Below are 17,917 nucleotides of genomic sequence, written 5' to 3'. Positions count from 1 at the left end.
TTTAATTAAAAGTTAATTAAAAAATTGTTACGTATGGGACAACATGTTACGTATGGGACATTTACACACAATGTCAATGGGGAGATTTGTGTACAAAGTGAATGGAGAAAAACAAATTTGAAGAGTGCTCTAAAAACTGATTATTTACCTTTTCTTTAGTTTTTAAACACTGATTTATTATGAATACTGATTAATGAATACAATTGAAGCACACAAAAAATGTGAAAATGGAAAAATATGAAAAAATAAAAACAATAGAAATACATAAGAAATTCATAAAACCATGAAAAACAAGGAATAAAAAGGTTGAAATGGCTAATTTCCCCTTCAGTGATATCAAATATGTCTCAGTAGAACATTTAAAAAGAAAGAAACTCTTTTGTTATTTCCATATTTTAAATTATTTCAATTTTTTGAATTATGGGGAAAATTGTGTACGTTCTCTATGGGGACAAAATGTCCCATACGTAACTGTCCCATACGTAACATGTCATTAATTTGTTTAATTAGAGTCTGTAATTAGAGGGATTTGGCTTATGACATGAAACTTGCCATAAATATACTATAGTATTGAGACTTCTATCACACTAAGTTTCAAGTTGTCAAGTGAAATACTTTCAGAGAATTCTCATCTTGAAACAAATGTATTAAAAATTGTCTTTTCTCTGCGTCCCATACGTAACGGGGAATCTTTTCGCTCTAAAAGGTCAAGATCAAGGTCATATGTCACAATTTTTTGCATGATTATTCTTCTCCTAGATGTCTACCATCATGAGGGTATTCAATCTAATCAAAGTCATTTAACACTATTTTTCAGGTCATTAAAGCCTCTGAAATGTCCCATACGTAACGCGCGCGAATTCTTGGACTTGCCCTACAGCGGAATGGAGCAAATTACTTGAAAACAACCTGGTGCAGATAATCTCTACAGATTAAATAGCTCCAACAACAACCTTCAGGTGAACTTCCCCTATAGTTTAGGCATGCATTTTTCAAGACTCAAGTGCTACTGCTAAGACTAGTGCTAAATAAATTTGTAGATCAAAAGTTACAGATCTGCAAAGTTTGACTTTGATAGACAACAGTAATTAACAGTAAATTCTAATTCATATTCATGATAAAGACCTATAATAAAAGTAAAAAACATAAAACAAAACAAAACAAAAAAAACAGACTTAGGAAGTTCAACAACAATTGACAAGTTTTTTTTCACAAGTTCAGAACGGGAAAAAATACAAATTGTCAAAAAACCCAGGCCAGATCTTCAGAAGCAGAGCTCGGAAACAAATGCCTGAAATGATTTTGAATAGGGTAATGTGAAGTCCAATACAGAAACAGAAAAGCAAACTGAGAATTAGCTGAGTGATAGTACAGGACTAACTTTCTTCGCACGCCCACCACGCCCAATTTATCTCTCCCAAGATAATCTTGTCAGGTCAGCGGTACTCTCGCGATTGCTTACGCTCTCCAATGGGGGAAGCAATCAAGACTTTTCGCTACAGAAGTTACAAAACCCGCGGGCGAAAACGTGGAACGTGTTGCATGTTTCAGCAATTCGGATAAAAGAAATGATTGCAGAAATTGCTTACCGGATGGGATTTGCTAGGCTCTGCACTAGGTGTTGGTGGTGTAGAGGACATCTTGCTCCCAAATTTTAGATGAAAATCGACAAAACATAACCCTATTCAATTTTTTTTCATTGATTCTGTTCAAACGTCGAGCAACATTTGCAACAACAATTTGCAAGTCGCGTCGAATCGCGAGGTACGATATCTGCTTTTTTATTTTCAAGGTCACACACTAGTTATTAGTGGACGTAGGTGGAGTGAATACACATTTCTTTCGGGAGCTTATTCCATATTTTCATTTTGATACCCTATACAAAAAAGACGGATTTAATGATTATCAAGAATGGTGAATGGTTGAATATTATATCAAATATTTTTTCAACCCTAAACTATATCTAAAATACGAACCCAAAAATATCTCATTTACATTTATGTTCAGATATTGACTGATCGCTATCAGTTTACATGACGCCCCTGACAAAAATTTCTTCCTCCCAATCCATTTCGTCTCATGATTTACTTCATGTGAAATGACTCAGGTGAAACTAGGCCATTTTAAAATAATGTAAGTTTGGATAATAATAATAAACCAAAGAAACATTAATTTGGGTCGATGACTCCATTTGGCTCAATGCTCGTATACTAATTAAAGCCGACTCCTGACTTAATAGCTACATGTTATGACAGGGCGCTAAATAAACGGAAAGGAATAATATATTTTGTCATTGACCATCTATATGGTCATATCGATTTATTTTATTCATTCATTTTTTTGTAATTACGTGTATTAGATAATAGTTGCGGTGGAAAAAATGAAATGTCGAGTTCAAGCAGCAGAACTGAGCCACAAAGCTGAACTTATGTTTTTATCCCGGGGTTTTATTTTGTAATGTTTCATGTCGTTTGATTTGTTTGGTGTGTATTTTTAAATTCCACATCTGCTTCTCAGTTAAAATTATAATCTCGTACACAATCGTATTTTTTACTCCTGTCCGACCGTGAAGTTCTTTTGAATGACAGACTAACGACTGCTGGGGTCATTTGAGGCCATTTTCAGAAATTATAGAATAGAACCATGGAATGAAAGAATAACAATTTCTGTCAAATTCATATTTCTTACTTTTCAATTATATCTATGTTCTTCGCAGAATGACCGAATGTGAGAACATAACAAATGCAGTTAACCTAAACAAGAGATTCAGAAAACATGATTATTATAAACAATACATAAATCTCAGTAAATTCATATATTTGGCATCATTGATGTAACATTGTATGATGATGTACCATTCCGGTTTTATGTGTCGTAACGAAAATAATCTCTAAGATCTTCGAAACATGAGATGCAACAATAAACCCACAGGACAGGCAACAGCGGATGGGAACTGCCCCCCCCCCGCCCTCCAAAGGTAACATGATTGAGGGGGAATAAAAAGGGAATATGAAATTATTTTAGGGGATAAAATCTAGTCAAGTAAAATAAGATTTTCATTTTATAAAAGTTTTTTTTTCACTCGCTCATTTTTTTTTTATTCTGTGGGGGTATAGTCAGGGGCCAAGATATGGGGTGGGGGCAACCGTGCATCAAACATGTATGACTGAAATATATTATGATTTTATCATAACTGTTTATGGACAAAAAATGAAATAAGAGCTAGAAAAAGTTAAGATCTTAGAAAATATCAAGGACAATAAAGGATATACATTATGTGGTGACTTGGTGCTATATTGAGGGCATCTCCTAGCTCCCCCCCCCCCTACCAGGCCCCAGACACTCTATCTCCCTCCCTCTGTCATTTTGTTTTGTGTTTGATAATATACACAAAGCATTACAAGCATAGAGCCATCAGAGTCGGTGTAATCTCTCACAAATCTACATGCAATGATGCAGTCAGTCGCCAACACTATATATACAGAACATCTTTTCACATTATGAACAGGGGCTCTTAGCTATCATAGAATAAAGAATATTAGCACATGCACCAGCGGGACAAGCAAGAACTCGGGACGTCTTATAACTTAACAAGGTCAAATAAGCCCCCATGAGATCGGGACCACATGCCAGATGACGCACATGAAAACTCGTTATTATTGGTATCACAATATGGAATGTTTATACTATTTTCCCACGAATATTACATTCTTATTGTTTTGCCATTGGCATCGCTATGGTAGCTTTTAACATGCACATAAAGAACTCAATCTATATTTTTAAAAGTGACGTTTAGGGCGAGAGGGGGGGGGGGGAAAAGCAATTTGAGGATGAAGAAGAAGGGGGGTAAACACACACATACAATAAAAGTTTAATCTCACTAGCCACCCCGGCGTCAGATGCTAAGGGGGGGGGGGGCGGGTGCATTTTAACCAAAAAAAAACATCACTGATAACTGTTGTAATAATATTAACATAATCAATACTTGTTCATTATCTGAATATTTAATTTTCCCTTTTCTACCGTCTATTATATTCATATTTTTGGAGTAAAAACATAAAGCTGTTGAAATGCAAACAAGTACATTGAAATCAAACATGAAATAAAGAAACCTGACGATTGATAAATAGGCTATATACACTACGCAAATAGATCTATAAATCAGAGAGGGGGGGTGTAGCTAGCTCTCAATTTTATCTCATCTGTACGCCAGTGATTTTTAGGTCAAATTCGGTCATATTTATCAACATGTTGATGTTTACACCAATCCTTTTTTAAGAATATCCATTAAAAAACCGTTATGCACAGCAAAGGTCGATTTATACTTCGTTTGCACTTTATTACACAAAAAGGAAATGATCGATTTTTCCTTACAATAATACAACAAATGTTTTGACTCTACCTTGCTTCAATCAACAGATGAGCAATCATGCAAAATTGATTTTTTTATTATGTATGATGAATAAGAAATACATATAGTGAGTTTGTGACATTATAAACTGTCACTGTCTAATAAGCATACTTGTGTTCTATACACAAGTGCTATGAAGCAACTTAAAAGAGTAAGCATTTTTCACAACCGATTTTGATGAAATTTTCAGTGATATGCTTATTTGATTTTTCACTATATTTTATTCAAATCATTTCATTATTGGGATGAACTGACCTTTGAAATTGATTAATGTGGCGCCAAGCTTTATTCTAGTTTAGGGGGTGCAGCTTGATTCCGAAATCACTTTGATTAGATATTACAAGCGAGTGGAGCGAACGAGAAAAAGGTGTGATTTCAACTTTGCATCTCATCACCAACCCTGCACCCTTGACAATTTTCTGACCTTAGATAAAATGAAATGCTGTCTTAAATTGATTGAGACAGATGGCAAACCCGAAAGCTGGACATGTCAGCAATTACCAACACACAGCAACAGCTGAATCTAGATAAATCATAGATGTACAAATAATTCTTCTGTTGAAGAAAAAATAAGTATTGGAAAAAGAGGATGACACATTATCATGACTATGGAAGAGACACTTTGGGAGGTTGGCTCTATCATTTGGTTTCGATGGCGTCGGTATACAGAGTAACACTGCATCTAATGAGAGATGGGAGGGGTGTTTACCCCAACACTCAATCTCCACGCATCTCTTCATAAAATGGTTATCATACATCCCATGATCTTGAGGAAAAGAGATCTGGGGAGCATTTCATCATTTTTTTGTCCGACAAGATGTCAGATCTGACAACTTAATTCCTTGATGTTGATTGGCAAAGATGAACTGTTACTATGGTAACTGTCGGATAAATCGTCTGACAACTCCTTTCATGAAACACTCCCCAGCACGTCGTCACTGAAATTAAACTTGACCCGAGACACTCCCCAGGTATCTCATAAAACAAGGTTTAAATGTCAAAGTGGAGCTCCAAGAAAATATATTGAAGATGTTAGAGGAATACCAGTGTTCTCACGATGATGGACCATGCAGGAAATAAGAATCGTTCATCGATGTATTATTCAAACCATGTGTTGGATACCCCGGGGAAATATTACATGGATAAATATGATGATTTCATGCGAATGTAGGCGAGAACACTGATGTACAGTGGGGGGGGCACCTATTAGTCTCAAAAACGTTCCACGAACGAGAAAATTGAGGGAAAGAGTAAAATTATGAATTGGTTTTCTAGATAATTATTATGATAAAATCTGTCACAAAATCAGATTTTCGTTGTTTGTTCTAGGGGGGGGGGGGGTTCACCTTACTCGCTCAACGTTAGACATTTCCCTCTTACGCCATTTTCTGCGAGAGTTATAAATTTAACCGCTGAGTGAAAGGAGATATCGGGGGGGGGGGGCAGTGTGTGTCTCGGTTGATAGCCAGTCTATTCTATAGACTATAGAATAATAGTGTTAATAAGAGTCACCTGGTTATGGGTTCATTTTAATCAATTTTTACTTTTAATTAACAACCAAGCCTTGTGAAATGCTATTTAAAGGTGAAAAATAAAACCGGTAAAGGGATAACAACATGTATATTTCTATCTACCGGTGAGTGTGCACAGATGAGTAGGAAGGGGGTGGGTGCAGAGAACTAAATCAGAGTTAGGAGGCTGCACTCTACAAGCTCCGCTTTTTAGCAGCCTCCTCCATTTCCAACCTGATTTGTAATAATCTTGAATATAATTTTCTGTACAGGAATATTTGAAATATGTTTTGTTATTTATATATGTCAACATGTACAGAAGAAACTGTAATTGTTGAAAATGGAAATAAACGAATAAAATGAAATGAAATAAATAAGATGAGTTATGGCCACATGACACTAATTGCAAGAGCGCCGCCCCTAGAAATCGAATAACCATTTATTCCACCATAGGTCCATGATTCCACATAATATTTTATGTTTAAAGCTGCTGATATTTGCGGAAAGTCTATGAAATTTCTATGAAAGTTAGAAAAATGTCAAACCATCATTATACAGTTATATGAAAACATCATGATTTTTTTTTCACAGGGGACGTGGCTGTAGCCTCCAAACCTCCCCCATACATCTGTAAGCACAGATCATATCGATGTCACTCCACGTGAGCATTGGAGTCTTAAGAAAACAAATAAACAAACAAACAGGAAACTGATGACGGATGCGTCCTTGTACCTGAAAAAAAAACCTTTCCCATTTTATTTGAACAAACGCACACGTCTTGAGGTACATCTTGCAACCATACCTTCGGCCCCATATGCATGCAATATTATGAATAGCCAATATAAGCCAAAAGACTTAATATGATCTTATTTTATATCCATGGTTTCAGTCAATGACCAATTTCTTACTAATTTCACGTTGTCATGCAAACACCGGACAGTAATCTTTGCAATTGGAAGCCCTGCATTGGAAGAGACATTGTTTTGACTTACGAATTTTGATACATGCTAATTTTCACACCTCGTTATTTTGTAAGCACACGTTTGTTTCACTATGTTTGGACAGTATAAATTTTCGTGTCCATGCAAAGTGAAACAAGTGGAGCGCCTCTGGCAGTCTCGCCTGCATTACTCGATTCAATATAGCAGCAGTGCTGACTTGGAAAAGACTATAAAGAATACTTTTTCACAAAAAAAACATTCATATGATAATAAAATACTATGTTCGATTTTTATACCCTAAATGATATTTGACCTTGATCATGTGACCTAAGATTCGTGCAAGATGATCAATGATATCAATACTTGATTACCCCAATGTTCACATAATTTGAAGAACTATCCATAAACTTTCAATTTTATGATGGTAATTCAGCAAATTGGCCCTAAATAACCTTCGACATTGGTCACGTGACTTGAACTCATGCATGATTTTCACTGATACTTGATTACTCTTATGTCCAAGTTTCATGAACTATATCCGTATACTAGTTATGACATTAACAAAAATAACCTTAGTTAAGATTTAATATTAATTTCCCAAACATAATGTAAGTTCACCGACTCTAAATGACATTTGGCCTTGATCATGTGACCTCAAACTCGCAAGAGATCTTCAGTGATACTTGATTACTCTTGTGTCCAAGTTTCATGGGCGAGACCCATAGCCCTGTCATGCCTGTATATAGTTTTGCATTATAAATTCATAGTCATTAAAGGGATGGTCCGGGCTGACAATATTTATATCTAAATACATAAAGTAGAATTCACTGAGCAAAATGCCGAAAATTTCATCAAAATCGGATCACAAAATAATAAAGTTATTGACGTTTAAAGTTTAGCAATATTTTGTGATATCAGTTGTCATGAATATTCATTAGGTGTGCTGATGATGTCACATCTCCACTTTCCGTTTTCTTATGTTATTACATAAAATCATATTTTTTCATTATTTCATACTTGTGTGAATAATATGTTTCCCTTATAATTAAATAAGTTGCAGCAATAAATATCTAATGCACTAAATCAGACGTCAATCAAATTTTTCTAGTTCTTGGCTGAAATTTTTTTGAATAAACCTATTTTCATGTAATGAAATACAAAAGAAGAAGTGGAGATGTGACATCATCAGCTCATCTAATGAATATTCATGAGGACTGTTTTTACAAAATATTGCTAAACTTTAAAATTCAATAACTTTGTTATTTGTTATCCGATTTTGATGAAATTTTCAACATTTTGCTCAGTGAATTCTACTCTATTTATTAAACTGGAAATAATTTCAGCCTGGACTATCCCTTTAATCTGCATTCAAAGTAGCTCATATTGGGGACCTGGGGTCCGTTTCATAATTGACTTTAATTCATTACAGTTGTTTTCAGGGCGACCCTAATGTAATTTGATGGGATGGGGGATACGACACGTCATTTTCTGATAATTATACAACTCAGATCGCCCTTAATTTTTCAATTCTCTCATTTTTTTAATTGTCTTTCTTTTGTATTTCCCCTTAATTTAAATTATTTGAAAACTCATAAAAAGACAGTAGCCCTCTGTCACTTTTTAACACAGCCCATGGTTTTATCCGACCAATACTGTTCACCCATAATTACATTTTGATATATCATAAGAGAACCAATATAACAAATTCATTGTGAAAGAGACAGAATTTTAAGAGAATGATGACGGTTAAACAATATAAAAAAAAACGACAGCAGACTAAATGGTAGCATTATCTTTCGTAATTTAACAGTTGCTTATCTCTGATCAATGCATATTGGATTAATTGTATTCATGTAAAGAAATAATAATAAAAATGATGCAGCCCTTTAAAACAGAGAGGAAATCTGCAACGGACAAGGATAACATCTCAATTCTAAATACCCACGTTATCATCACCATCATCTTTCATTACCATAGCAACCAAAAGGGCTTACCTTCATCATCATCCCACTCATATCCATGCTCGAAGAGTTTGGGTACATGTCTGTCATATCACCATGGTTACCCATCCCTCCTCCACTTTGGTTTCTCATCCTCATCAGCTCCTCATCCCTTCGCCTCATGATGCTATCCATGGCTCTTGTCTTTAGCTCTTGCTTTCTCGATGACGAGTGTTATGGGAGAAACTAAAGACAGCAAATGTTTTCAAGGGTTCAATTTATATATTCTGACGCAAATGACGTATATTAACATGTCAGTCTAGTGTTTGAATCTTGAAGTTTAATCATCGTGTCCGCCATTCTGACATAGACTCTTAACAATGCAAATAATTATATATATAAAACTATATTTTCATACAGATAGTTATTGCTTCGGCTGGCATATATTCATTGATGTACATATACGTAGGTAATTTTTTTAATTTTTACCCTTTCATTTCGTTCCCGCTCAGTAGTAGATGATTCTCATTCCATCATTGATGACAGTTATGTTAAGCAAAACTAGCTGTTTTTCAAAACCCGAGTTATATTGTCCAGTAAGTTGAGGTGATGAAGTAGTCACCTTGATATTACCACATATCCATAAATTTGGCAAATAATGTGAAGTTTGTTTTCAACATAACTTGTCCATAATTTCCACTTATCCAAGCTTGTTTAGCAACGGGATCATAGATCCCCATAGATCATCTCTTCAGAAATGTATTTTTGGTGATGTTCATTAAATTCCAAGATGAAAACAAGCGGTTCGGCTGTGCACAGCTTAAATTCTGCAGTTTAAACGTAGAATCTCACTGACATCAACTGGCTTAAACATAATTATCAAATAATCACAGATATCCGATAAGAATTCGGCACCCAAAGATGGAAAAACTGGAAGTGGAAAACAAGAAAGAATCAAATCCTCATCCCGTAAAATAAAACACAATTCTCCTAAATTTATAGGACGCGGCAAAGCAAGTTACGATCGTATTGTAATTCACTTGTGGTATCTTTCTCCATCCATATCCCCATCCAAATCCAAGTTTAAAACTGCGCCATGCATGGAATCTTTTAGCTGTCTCAATCTGTTGCGTTCGATGGACGAGAAGAACTCGGCAGGTGCCGTGTGAGCGTTTAAAAATCATGCAACACTTCGACGTACTCCTCCAAATGCGCTTATCAACTCGTGCTGGATGTTGACTCGTCGGGGCGCATATATTTTGTTGTGGAGCTATAAATAATCATATTCCAGCGTCTTGTTTTTACTTCCTCTCTGTTCGATCGGAGGTGAAGGTATTGCCTTCAGGAAGGATGCGAGCCCACCTTGATGGCACCCCTGTCAAATAATGTGGAAAATCAATTGAAAGTAGGCTAAAAGGCCTGTATAACGAAGCATGTCATCTGGATGTTATGTCGGGGGCGGTCTGAGGGGGTGATTGGGGGTACTACGCGGGACGTTAAATGGACAATCAATAAAATTTAATGTCAGGCTCAAATTCAAGTCACAAATACGATTTCTGCCCTCGGAAAAGAATGATGACAATAATGATAGAAAATGGAGGAATGGGAGGAGGAATTAGAGGGATGGTCCAGGCTGGACTTTTTATATCTCAATAACTAAAAGTTAACAAAGCAAAATGCTGGAAATTTGATAAGAATTTGATAACAAATAAGGAAATTATTGAATTTTTAAGATTTGCATTATTCCGGTGAAACAGTTCTAGACATTGTCTTTATGAATATTCATTAGGTGGGCTGATGATGTCATACCCCCTCTTGTTCTTTTGTATTTTGTTATATGAAATTAGGTTTATTCAAAAAAAATCTACCAATAACTAAAACAATTGGATTGATAACTGATTAAGTGCACTAGCTATTTACTTCCGCAACTTATTTCATCATAATGGAGACACATCATTTACACATGTATGAAAAAACGAAATGTTTATGATATCATGTAATAGCATAAGAAAAAGGAAAGTGGGGATGTAACTTCATCAGCTCACCTAATGAATATTCATGACGATGTGCATATAACTGCATGTTTTCACAAAATATTGATAAACTTCAAAATTAAATAACTTCGTTATTTGTTATCCGATTTCATGAAATTTTCAGCACTTTGCTTTGTGAATTTTACTCAATTTATTTAGAAATAAATATTTTCATCCCGGACCATCGCTTTAAGAGAGAAAAGTATACCCTCGATGTCGATGCAATAGAGATGGGTGGCTGCACGTCATACCATATTCAAAATATGAAGAACAGTATATATATACCCATCTCTGTTATTTTGATGAAATGAATTTTAAGTTTATTATTTCTGTTGCAATTGATTCAGTCTCTTCTAGAAGCCCCCTTTTGAAACCTGCACCAGTGCCAATAATATAATATTCTATATTAATATATTTTTTTTTAATACAATCACCATTATTATAAGCAAATTAACAAAAATGCAATAAACAGTGCATGTAGCGAAATATTTGATTTGTATGAAAGTGATACTTGAAAAAAAGCGTCTCAAATTGCAAGCAAAACGTTGAACAAAGCTGTATTTTCTACAACATATTGATTAAAAAAGTTGCGGGGTTGCCACTATAAACTTAGCTTAACTGCGTAAAAACCCTGGCAAAAAATAGAAAAAGGAACAAAATTAAATATATTTACCTTGTTTGTCAACACTGAATAAAAACCGTAAGTTATTTGAATTGGAAGTTATTGATAATATACTTTTAATAAAAATGCATTAATTTTTGAAGTATGATTAATAATGTATTAATCCAAACAAAGAGGAATTTATCATTCGAACGGTTTTGATATATAACAATGTGGAACCATCATCATTAGGAAAGCAAACGGAAAGTAGGAAAATGAAGGGTGGACGCCCCCCAACAACAATTTTTTTTTACTTTGATGTAATCGGCTATTTTTCAATTTTTTCATTTGTGTGTGTGTGCTGTTCTCTCCTTCTTCATTTCCTTGATAACATCATTCTTTTATTTTTAATGCAAGACTACTGAAAAAAATCATTTCCCACTTATAGTTAATGGTGAATTTATTTATGGTCCAGCAATATGGATTGTTTTTACTCTCTCTGGAATAGAATTTTGTTAACGAGTACCTCATCATTAATCTTGTGAACAAAGTTTTTCCTAAAAACATGACGATTATGTATAATGACTTCCTGTTTTGCCATGCGTTATAATTTGGCAATGATTTCAAACGGTTGACACTGTCGTCAGCTATACGTTAAATGAGTTCCTTTTCCCCGTCTGATGTGGACTTTGAAATCATGCCAATGTGATTGATTAATACCTCAGGCAAATCTTTCTCAACCATCCACGCAAAACTAACAAGAAAACGGAATCTAATGTTGTGGTTTCCTTACATTTGGGTGACGGGTAAATATACGTTTGTGTCCTTCAAAATGTAAACCTGGTGTGTAAAGAGGGAAGCCAACTTTTCATAGAAAAAATAGAAAATGAATATTTCAATTTGGCTCCGATGGTGTGAGCAAGGAGATATCTCCTTGGTGTGAGGCACTGATTCGCTCCTTGTGGTAGGAGCACCGTCATCAGTATTGTAATATCATATCTCTGTTAATAGCTCCATGGTAATATCAACCAAAAAAAGTCATAAAGAACGGGGGGGGGGGGGGGGGTCACATCCTCAAATAACTATAAAAAGGTCTATCAAAATTCAAATGCATATAATTCACAACGGTACACAGCCCCAATATAATTTGGCTTTTAATTGGCTTTCATCGTACCTTTGCGTACATGTTCTGAACTTGGTATATTATATTGTGTGATTATGTATGCACAGGTGTTATTTTTATTCACACACGATGTTCCCAGACACACTTGATATCATCTCAGATGAGCTGCAAGCAACCCAAGGGGCGAAAGAGAGGGAGAGAGAGGGAGAGAGAGGGAGAGAGAGGGGGGGGGGTAGAAAGAAAGGGGAGAACGGTTGATATCCATCAATAAGCCTATGAAGTATAAGACATTAGATGCATCTTTTTCACGAGAATGGAAATAGCGTATATCCCGTAGCCTACATTTTGGTCGGGGGTATACGCTGTATTTACTGAACGGTGTAAACATAATTATCTAAAACTGATATTTTAAAGTAATACTTTTATACTAAAAATAGAAATAAATCTCTCATGTCATTTTTAGATCATTTTAAATACTATTTTTATTGAGTGAAGGGGACGAGCCTGATTGATAATCTTTATAGACAAAAGCTGATGCACAAGGACACTTTCCCCCATAGCAAAATAATGGTGACAAATTTATTCTAAGTTTGCCCCAAATAGGGGTAAATTTTAGGCAAGCACTCCAAGCGATAGTTTAAATTCACATTCTCACTTTAAAAAGTGACTCAATTTCAAAATCATAGGCCTACATGATAAAAAATGATGATAATACCACCAAGTATGCAAAATATCAAGAGCATATTTATAATACCTTAAGTCAAATATTAAAGTCACCCATCATAAGATTTTCGATGTTTTTTTATTTGATTTAAATTTTGATTTGATTTGATTTATTGTTTTCTTCTGCATCCATAACATTCGTATAATACATTTTTCATAACATAATAAACATAATATGTTAGCATTTTTGGCATGAATCATAATTAAAGAGTATTAAAAAGATAATTCCAGACCAAAATGATTAACTATATGATATTCACAATTTGCAGGAGAAGGATTGTCATCATAAGCAGATTGCTTGAAAGAAAATGCATTGGAATTTTGACAAGGTAACGTCCCCATCTTCCAGTAAAATCAGAGCAAGTTGTATAACATTGTTTAGGTAACTTTACAAACCAATGCTACCGTAACAACACCTATCAGTCAATCACAATCAAGGATTTCATGGAACAGGTCATGGAAGTAATCATTGGATGGATTATGTCTTCATGTTATTATTATTATCTTTTTTTGGGGGGGGTAGGATCGAGATGCATGGTGTTGGGGCGTCCGGGCGACAGTGAAAATCTCCTTATAATTGAGACGAGAAGTGATGATACTTTGCTTTCGGCTAAATGGAAGTTAATCATGCAACAGTTAATTACACCATTCTTTGAGTAATACACCGTTCTTTTTTTTTGCAAGAAGGTGTATTTTCATCCAAGTGCCCCGCACTGCCGTATAGGTTTCCGTAAAATAATCTTTACTTCTCCCCCTGCAGTATATCTCAGGGGACGCGGAAGCGGGGGAGGGGGGGGGGGCTTCATTCCCCCATTTTTTCCCCAAAACCGCGTATAAAAATGACCATAATTATGATTGTGATTTTTTGCATGGTCAGCCCCTCTACTTTTGCCCTCTATCCCACTTTAAAAACCGTTCCGCGGCCCGGCTGTATCATAGTATGTAGCAATAGTAGCATATCTGTATCAATTAAGGAGCCACGAAAGCATGTAGCCCTTGCATGATTTTGTTTCGAACAGAATAATTACTCAATTATTGATGCGTGCATCGTGCATGGTGCAAGGGGGGTGGGTATACTACAAAAATAAAAAAAAATATTGTAAAATTGCTTTAAAGTGCATTTCTCCCTTCTGATCTGATCAATATAAACTGACATTTTCAAAGAAAACATTTGGCGGTGAGGAAAGAAAATTTATAATCATAGCAAGAAGTGGAACCTCCTTGGTATTCCATTGCAGGGTGGGGCGACATGGAAGAGATGGTTTTAGTTGGAGGCATACTGGACTTTCTTAATTTACCTTTGCGTTATTCAGATACAACATGCGATCAGGCAATAAACCGCTTCAATTTTCAATAATAAATATTACATGAGATAAAATCAAAGAGTATATTATGCAGGCCTACTGGGCAAGACAAAAACAAAATTATTGTACTTACATTTTTCAGGTACAACAGAATATTGTCTAAATACGGTCGTTTTTCTCCCTCTTATAACTGCATTCTTATGCTCAAATCAAGTTCGTCAAAAAGCAAACGTGAGACTAAACAGAACATACGTGAAAGTGCATGAAAACACGAAACACAGCTATAAAAGCTCCTTAAACACTAAATGCTATCTCCTCTCTGCTCTACTCATCTCTACCAAATTCACTGATCAGCGATGAAGAGACCGCCAGTTGATATTTTGTTTCCAAATTGTGATCGCCTCCGGGATCGCCTGTATATCGATTGTAGATAGAATGATCGTCTAGGCATCCTCTAGGCTACCTGTCGTCTGGTAATTAAGAGCGCATTCTCGATTGATTGCTTATCCAAACCATATTCAAAACTAATTTTCTCGTTTGTCCAGATGTTTTGATAATAATTCCACGCATGAGCGACAGACTTGAACGACACCCATGCATGTTCATTACACATGTTACAAGGAAACGAATAGATACCGGGAGCTGTGCCATTTGTTTTTACAGTTTGAGGCTTTTTCTCATCGCAGATCTTTAAACCAATTTTTACATGAATATATTGATAATGAGCATAAAGAAATATGTAACGAAAGAACATAGATAGACCAGTAATTAATAATTGTAATGATAATAGATCAGTAGTTAATAATAATGATTATTATATGGTATCTAAAAGGGGCTGCCTTTATCTCGTCATTATCTTCAATGGCGCACTATTATAGGCCTATTAATACACGAATGCGCCAGGATGTCGAGTTTTTATCAAATTTCCATTCCAAGATAATAAAATCAGATACAATTAACGGATCAACATTATTACAATAACATAATGGGGGGTGGTCCCATAAGATAAAACAAAAACGATATTGAATTTGAAAATACTGTTGACCAAGAGCAGGCAAAGTGTTTCACTATAGTCAGAGGTAGGAAAGGGGCATAATGGTTGATATTAATGACGATATTTTTAAAGAAAAACAAAATAAAAAAAACTTGGGAATTGGGAAAATGTATATCCCAAAATCAAATTTGCCCAAATCTCATTCAAACACTGGGGGCAATTCTATTAACAGAGAGGGACACAAGGTCCGCAAAATCACCTATATCATCATTGTTCAAATTTAGATCACGCCCCTGTCCGGTGCCATGTTTGATCCTAGTTCGCTTGATTCAATAATATACAAATTATATTTCAATATAACAGAGAGAGAGGGGATAGAGAGAAGGGGGGGGGGGTGGAGAGAGAGAAGAAGAGAAAGGGAGAGGGAGGGAGAGAGGGAGAGGGAGAGAGAAGGGGGGGGGCAGGAGAGACGTTAGTTATGGCAAAAAATACAAATTGAACAGAAATTTGATTATTTCCAGTACACAGCAAAAACTGTGGTGTTAACCGGTGTACATAGAGGACCACACCAGTTATTTTACACCGGTGTAAATTGATGGTGTTAGTTTTACACCTATAGGTGTTATTTACAACACCTTTGGTTGTTACATTTACACTCTTTGGTGTTATGTTCAATCTTTAGGGTGTAATTTTAACACCTCAGGGTGTGGTCCTCTATTAACACCAATTGGTGTCAGTTTTAACATCACAGTTTTTACAGTGTAAGAGTCCTGAAGGATACTTTCCAGTTTGCAATAAAAGCAACATTAATGCGGTTACTTTTTTTTTCCCAAGATCACAATGGAAATCGCTTTGAAACATCAATCTATACTTGCGTAACTCGGGGAGGGGGACGGGGATAATATTATTATCCCCATCCCCCTCCCCGAGTTACATCTTCTTTTCGAGAGAGCGCTGCGTTTCTCTTTAAAATCCGACATCCAATAGAATTATTGCCTTTGAAATAGGCCTGCATGAAAATAATGACATCTTCGATACTTTCTAAAATTCAAAGACTGCACGGCATTTATCAGCATGACAATGTATGTTTATCAAAAATTTTCTTCTCGCATTATCAATGTAGGAAGATACCTAATTAGTCATCCTTATTGTGACTTACAAAACATGAATAGTGTGTCCCGTTTTTTATATCTAAAGTATCATTTTTTTTTGCTCAAGCTTCGCGCTCGCATGAAATGTTTAGGTATATACCTATCGTGTTTATGATTACAAAAAGTGCCTATATAGAATGTCAATTTTTTTAGGTCAAAATGTAAAAAAAAATTTAGCTCGCGCTTCCCGCTCGCATTATTTGATTGTGGAAATAATTATGTAGCCTATCGTTTTCTGCTCGCGATTCGCGCTCGCAGTATTTACTTATAACGTACCAACGTCCACATCTTGTTCACGATCACAATCATTGCTCAGAATGTTTTTTTTACAATATACATGAAATTTCTTACAATATACATGAAATTTCTTTAAAATAAGCGCTCGTACTATTCAATTAGGGCTAATATGAGATTATCATTTTTATGTTTTGTGAGAATAAAGTTAAGAATTATAGGACTTTACTATACCCCTTCAAAGAAACGAATAAGAGTCAACTTTGAGCGGCCGATCGGGGAAAATATGGGTAATTTTTTACCCCCAATTGGCACTGGATCCGCCCCTGAAGAGCGTTTCGTAGGGGGATGAGTCCCATGATTTGTTTCGATAAAGAATAAGGTATTCATTGGGCCTATAATGAAATTTAGCAATAATGTATTAACCTGAAAATATAATATGTGACATCTTAAGTACCGAAGCGCGGGGAGAATTTTCGTTATATAGGCTACTCACGTACGTACACCTGAAGATGGTAATTAAACATTTTTTATTGTGTATGACAATAATACGATAAGAAGCGGGCTGACGTTTCTCGTTCTACAAACCTTAATTTTGAGACGACTGTTTGTAGCTATAGGTATTTAGTGTAGATAATGCGAGCGTGAAGCGCGAGTTGAAATCTTTTGAAAATTGGAAATTTTAAAAACAGTCTATATTTGTGTTGAGTTGAAACTCAGTATTTACGTAAAAACATGAAAAATTACTTCTTATAAGCAGGGCCGTCGCCAGGGGGGTGCGGAGGGTGCGAACGCACCCCCCTTCAGAACAAAAAAAAAAAAAAATTGTATGACCATCTAGCAATGGTAAGCCAGGCATGTTGACCAGTATGTACTTTCTATATCCATTCTGGCCGGCGGGCTATATAACTGCATGAAATTGAGTTTAATACGTTGTTTTTTGTGTTTTTG

The 17,917-nt window shown here is 35.5% G+C and overlaps 1 protein-coding gene across 2 annotated transcripts in view; it reads right to left on the bottom strand.

The window, feature by feature from the left end:
• The window catches only part of LOC121408905, a 30,918-nt gene extending 21,395 nt beyond the window's left edge, over positions 1–9,523 (bottom strand). The window contains exon 1 of one of the 2 annotated variants that reach the window (XM_041600612.1): positions 8,858–9,523. In XM_041600612.1, the coding sequence (XP_041456546.1) occupies positions 8,858–8,998 (141 nt within the window). In that variant the 5' untranslated portion in view covers positions 8,999–9,523. Of the gene's footprint in view, positions 1–1,589; positions 1,750–8,857 lie in introns of those variants that run through there. The other variant, XM_041600613.1, reaches the window with a different exon arrangement.
• Between the last annotated feature and the right edge of the window lie 8,394 nt (positions 9,524–17,917).

This window comes from Lytechinus variegatus, chromosome 2 (genome assembly GCF_018143015.1).
Source record: "Lytechinus variegatus isolate NC3 chromosome 2, Lvar_3.0, whole genome shotgun sequence".
NCBI lineage: Eukaryota > Metazoa > Echinodermata > Echinoidea > Temnopleuroida > Toxopneustidae > Lytechinus > Lytechinus variegatus.
Note: the sequence above shows the minus strand (reverse complement) of the source record. Positions and strands in the feature narration are given on the sequence as shown.